This window comes from Dipodomys ordii, unplaced genomic scaffold (assembly GCF_000151885.1).
Source record: "Dipodomys ordii isolate 6190 unplaced genomic scaffold, Dord_2.0 Scaffold50, whole genome shotgun sequence".
In the NCBI taxonomy this organism is placed as follows: Eukaryota; Metazoa; Chordata; class Mammalia; order Rodentia; family Heteromyidae; genus Dipodomys; species Dipodomys ordii.
Genome location: NW_012267266.1, coordinates 2,775,390 through 2,781,432, shown reverse-complemented (window position 1 = coordinate 2,781,432; position 6,043 = coordinate 2,775,390). Strand labels below are relative to the sequence as shown.

The following is a 6,043-nucleotide window of genomic DNA, read 5'->3' as shown; positions in this document are numbered from 1 at the left end:
GAGGGCCCGCCCAAGACCGACCTCATGGCCTTCAGCCCCAGCCTTCCACCCTGTCCTGGATCTGCAGATGGGGTGGGAGAGCCATCTACGTTTTTGGACTCCTCTGGGAAGGTAGGTGTCTAGTGTCTTGTTTATTTACATCTTTTCTTGTAAAGATATTTATTATTTCCTGTAATATGTTTAGTGTTTTCATTTTTGCAGAAATTATCAAATAGCAATCAACGTTTCAATTAGCATTGGATTTGAATAATTTATCTTATCTTTCCTACTGTTAATTATGGCAAATTGTTGATCAAGGACAATCCATTTTCCGGTTCAATTAACGTTAGGACCTTTGACCAGTGGCTTTGGGTTGTACGGCTGATCTGCCATAACACTTGAAGATGAGTAGGGTTTTGAAAAATAATGTTGGGTAACTCATTCTGAAAATATCAAAATACCTGTATCACTTATTCCAGAATTTGACAATATTTTTGGTTTGGACCTAGGGCTAGATCTCAGGCCTGAGCACTGTTTCTGAGCTTCTCCCCCTCCAAATCTAAGTCCTCTACCACCTGAGCCACATCTCTATTTCTGGATTTTTGGTGGTTAATTGGAGATGAGTCTCATGGACTTTACTGCCTAGGCTGGCTTTGATCTGTGAGCCTCAGATCTCAGCCTCCTGAGTAGTTAGTATACAGGGATGAATTGCTGGTGCCTGGCAGTATTCTATTGCTGATTATAACCTCTTTACTTTCTCTATATTTCTTTGGATTGAGATTTTTTTCAAATAAGATTGTTTGGCATCACTTAGTATTTCTTCTCTGATTTCTGGTGAGGCTTAGGAAATAATTTCTCCATATAATACCCTAGTTTTCTCAAAAAAGTTATAAATAGATCCCTCAAAACCATATATATATATATATATTCCTAAGTATTTGACAATATAGATTATGAGAATATGTTGACTGACTGTGCTACATTTAGAAAATTATAATACATTTATATTCTGCTATAGAAAATCCTGATAGGCTTCCTTCATAAAGCAATTTTTTAGATCTTCTCAGTTTGGTGACATAATTCTGGAATATAAAGTTTTTGTCTTTAGATTTATGGTTTTGAACTTAAATTTTCCCCATCTTAGATGAGGACTTTCTTTTCCTTTGGTATTCTAGAAGACAAAATTCTTGCACTTTTTAAGTCAGTTTGTGTTACACTTACTTGTTTTCTTGCTTATAGTCTGTGGCTTTCAAGTTGGTCCTTTGAGCATTGTATATTTAAGTTATACATGCTGTGTTTTTCAATTCTTTTTTCTTTTGGTTTGTGGGTCTTATACTCTGGGCCTAGGTACTGTTTCTGAGCTCTTTTGCTCAAGGCTAGCATCCTACGACTTTGAACCACAGCTCCACTTGCAGTTTTTGTGTGGTTAACTGGAGAAGAGTCTCGGGGGACTTTCTGCCTGGGCTGGCTGTGAACCATGATTCTTGGATCTCAGCCTCCTGAATAGCTAGGAGTACAGGCATGAGCCACCAGTGCTTAACTTCAGTTCATGTTTTGACAGACTTTTCTTGTACTTATGTTGAGATTTTAAACTGATTTATATATCTCTCAGTCCTCTTTTTTATGTCATATTGTATCAGGTATTTTTCCAAGGTATTTTTTAGATAAAATCACAATGCTTTCTTCACATTCATGAAGCTCTGATTTCATTCCCTACCAGCCAAATGATCTTATTTCAGTGGAGTATGAGTAACCTTTATATGTATGAATAGTGTCATAGTAATAATGGTGAAAATACAAGTAAATTGTATTTAAGATATATTATTTCAGGGTTTTTTTCTCTGAAAATAAGTGTTCAAAACTCGAGTAGAGCCTGCTATCCTTTTGTTAAACATACTATCAGCACAACTCACATTACATTTAGACTTATGCTTTGAAACATATCTGGTTTTGCAGCATTTTCTGTTTCATATGTCAATTGAGCTTGGGTTTAGGTATTTGAGTATGTATTATTGAGTGAGAGACATTACCAGTGTCACTTGGCACAAGACAAATTCTTTTTTCCCCTAGTCCTGGGGCTTCAATCCAGGGCCTGGTTGTTGTCCCCAAGCTTTGTTTGCTCAAGGCTAGTGTCCACTTGAGATTCAGCTCCACTTCTGGACCCTTTTTGGTGATTATAATTTCTCCCTGGGTTGACTTTGGAACCATGATCCTTGTATCTCAGCTACCTTAGTAACTAGGATTACACACCTAAGCCATTAGTGCCCAGTTAAGACAAATCTTTTTTTTGTTGCTTAGAGCAATTTTTGGAGCACTCCATAGTGATATTTATTCCTTATGGGTCATGGTTATTATTGGTAAATTAGTCTCTTACATTAATCTTTAGTGTTTTCCCAGATTATGGGCTGTCATTATATTCCAATTTCAGAGAAACTGTAAATATCTTCCTAACACATTTTTAAGGGCATTGTAAAACATGAGCACAAGAAGATTCAGGAAGTTGGGACTGAATAAGAGTGAGAAACTCAACATAGTGGTGAAAGCATGGAGCTCACCTTGTATGTTTCTGTAGGCAAAGGGTCCTCAATTCAAGCCAGAAGCAGGAAACTCAGAAGGAAGCTCCTCATATTAGTTTTTTTTTTTTGCCTTCCTGGGGCTTGAACTCAGGGCCTGGGCACTGTCCTTGAGCTTCTATTGCTCAGGGATAGCACTCTACTACTTGAGCCACAGCACCACTTCTGTTTATGTGGTACCCAGGAATGGAACACAAGGTTTCATGCATGCAAGGCAAGCATTCTACTACAAAGCCACACTCCCAAGCCCCCTCATATCAGTTTAGAAGTAATAATCAGTTGATAGGGCAAGCTAGGTCAATTCCAGGCACTTTAAGAGTGAAAGGGGAAGTAAAACTAAACATATAAGGCTATAGATATAAACCAAACCTGTCCTAGGCATATTGAGGGCCACAGTCAGATTGCCCTTCATCTTACTAATGTTACCTGGGTTAGAAGCAATGAGAGTTTTCATTGAACATTAACATTTAAGGCTTCAAAATTTCCAAAATAAATTATCAAAATATAATTTACATTTTGTTGGACACCAAAGGTGGTTCTTGTTGAACTTATATTTTAGATATATTCTTCTGTTCAATGTTTAACCAAATATTTTCCTATTATTTGAAGAGAAGTGATTTAACTAGCTTACAATTTTCAGTATTAGAGCGCCATATTGAGATATTGATGTTATTATTATCATTTGGTATAAAATGCACATTAGTTGAAATGTAGTTTTATTCATGTTAGTTTCTCATATTCTAATGATTATAAAGTTATTTTTTATTATATACTAAAGTATATGCTTGTTTTTCTCAATTCTAGAATTGAATTCTAAATTAAATAAATTCTAGAATTCAAATTAAATACCAGTATTGTAGATGGAAAAGCAATTCATTACATTTTAATTTACACTTTATAAAAAAATGCAACACCTAAAATCAGAATGTAAATGGTTTTGACATTGAACTCATTCTAAAAGATTAAAGAGCTATAGAAAATTACTTATAATTTATAGAAAGAGTAATTATATGCCAGGTTTCACTAACTAGCTCCCATTCATGTTCATTTTGTAAATATTGTGCTCTGTCATTTATTTTGTAATGACTGAAATAGTTTGAAATAATATATATATATTTAGAAATATATTTTAACAACTATATTGTTAAAATTTACAAATTAACTTTATATAGGACCAAAGTTTTAAATTAAATTTCCCTCTCTTTGAAAGAGAGAATTCAAAGTTTTAGCCACATAGACATTAGTGTATAATTTTGGCTCATGAATATTGGATTCCAAGTTTTGAAAAAGAAAAACAAATACTTTTTTGTTGGTTGTGGAGGTTGAACCCAGAGCCTGGGCACTATCCCTGAAAGCTTTTGCTCAAGGCTAGTGTTCTACCACTTTGAGCTACAGTGCTACTTCCAGTTTTTTACTGGTTTTGGAGATGAGTCTCACAGACTTTTCTGCCCAGGCTGGCTTCAAACCACAAATCCTCAGATCTAAGCCTTCTGAGTAGCTAGGATTACAGTCATGAGCAATTTGTGCTCACTAAAAATACTTTTCATTGTAGGCAGTGATGAAAAGACCTGATCACATTTTATTATATAAAAATATTAGATAAATACCAGAACTATAGCTTCTCTGTACTTGAAAATATTGAACATAATAGCACAAAACTACTTGGCTCTAAAAGTAGAAGTCATAAAATTGTGAACTGCTTTATTTAGAATCATAATTAAGATAGTTTTTGCCCCTGTAAGATATCATAAACTGAACTTTCTCCTCAATGTACATTGTTATATCAATGAGAGCACTTCTATACTTCCTTAAAGACAAGAACCAGCCTTCTCTATCAGTGTCATAGCAAAACATTGGAAAATACAACATTCTAAAGGTAATATTTTCCCTGATAAGTCAAATTTGTTTGTGAACATTGTGAGAACTCATGTGCACAAACTGAGGTCTGAGAATAATTCTCATGTTTGAAATGTTCATTCTCTTTAAACTATTATCCAAAGCACTTACAGATGTCACAGTCCACCCATCATATAATTCTACCAGTGTTATAAAAGTGGAAACTATAACACCTGGAAGTTACCACTCACATGGTTAATAAAAAAAGGTTATAACAATCTAAGTGGAGAAATAGCTGGTGCTGAAACTCAATTATCTACATGCTGCTGTTGACTGGCACTTAGGAGTTACATATATTTCAGAGGGAAAAATACTTGAAATTATCCTAAAAGTTTATCGAATCTCAATCACAAAGAGCAGTAACTCAGTGTTATAACTTGAAGGTACTTATGCTTGTCATCAAATAAAATCCTATTACACTCAGTATGCATGCAACTACTAAGGTGTTTGAAAAATAAAAAATAAGGTTAAGGAAAGAATCACTTCTCAGGTACTACATTAAAGAAAAATTTTCACTTTGGCTCTACAGAACTTACTATATACTAAAGAGATACAATACAAGTTTTATTTTTTAAGTGTTCATGGGGATAAAAATCCGTAAAAATAGAACTAAAAGGTATGAATGAAAGTTATTAAACTCATGGTATAGCATACTTACAAATGTAGCCACCGGATGTCGCTGTTGTCCATAAAATATGTAGCTTTTAGGAACAAAGCAGTAATCCTCTGGGTTTTAAGGACCAGGAAGTAGATATATAGTGAGATTTCAGCCATCCCGGTAAGAAAATGGAAATAAAGAACCGAGCAGGAAATGGTAGTGCGTGTGTGCGTTCCAGACGGAGTATTCATGGATTTGTAAAGCAAGACAAAGGTAGGCTATTGGTCTACATATCCAGCGGTCGCGGAGCCTGGCGTCTGCTGCTCTGGCTTCTGCTCCCCGCAATCTGGGAGGCAGGGAGCGGCCAGCTCCACTACTCGGTCCCCGAGGAGGCCAAACACGGCACCTTTGTGGGTCGCATCGCGCAGGACCTGGGGCTGGAGCTGACAGAACTGGTGCCGCGCCTGTTCCGGGTGGCGTCCAAGGGCCGCGGGGACCTTCTGGAGGTAAATCTGCAGAATGGCATTTTGTTTGTGAATGGTCGGATCGACCGGGAGGAGCTGTGCGGGCGCAGCGCGGAGTGCAGCCTGCACCTGGAGGTGATCGTGGACAGGCCGCTGCAGGTGTTCCACGTGGAGGTGGAGGTGAAGGACATTAACGACAACCCTCCAATGTTCTCTGTAACAGAACAAAAAATCTTGATACCAGAAACTAGACTGCTTGACTCTCGATTTCCACTAGAAGGAGCTTCAGATGCAGATGTTGGAGAGAATGCAATGCTTACTTACAAACTCAGTTCAAACGAATTTTTCATTCTTGAGACTATGAACAAAAAGGACAAAGGCAAATTCCCAGTGCTTGTTCTGAGAAAATTATTAGATCGCGAAGAAAATCCTCAGCTTAAATTGTTGCTGATTGCAACTGATGGAGGGAAACCTGAATTTACTGCATCTGTTTCCTTATTGATCCTGGTGTTGGATGCCAATGATAATGCTCC

General features: G+C 36.8%; 1 protein-coding gene across 1 annotated transcript in view; it reads left to right on the top strand.

The window, feature by feature from the left end:
* LOC105988628 (protocadherin alpha-9-like) overlaps positions 1-2,493 on the top strand; it is a 28,129-nt gene extending 25,636 nt beyond the window's left edge. Inside the window, exons 6-7 of the mRNA XM_013020299.1 lie at positions 4-111; positions 2,443-2,493. Of these exons, the coding sequence (XP_012875753.1) occupies positions 4-111; positions 2,443-2,493 (159 nt within the window). The remainder of the gene's footprint in view (positions 1-3; positions 112-2,442) is intronic.
* Positions 2,494-6,043: the final 3,550 nt, after the last annotated feature.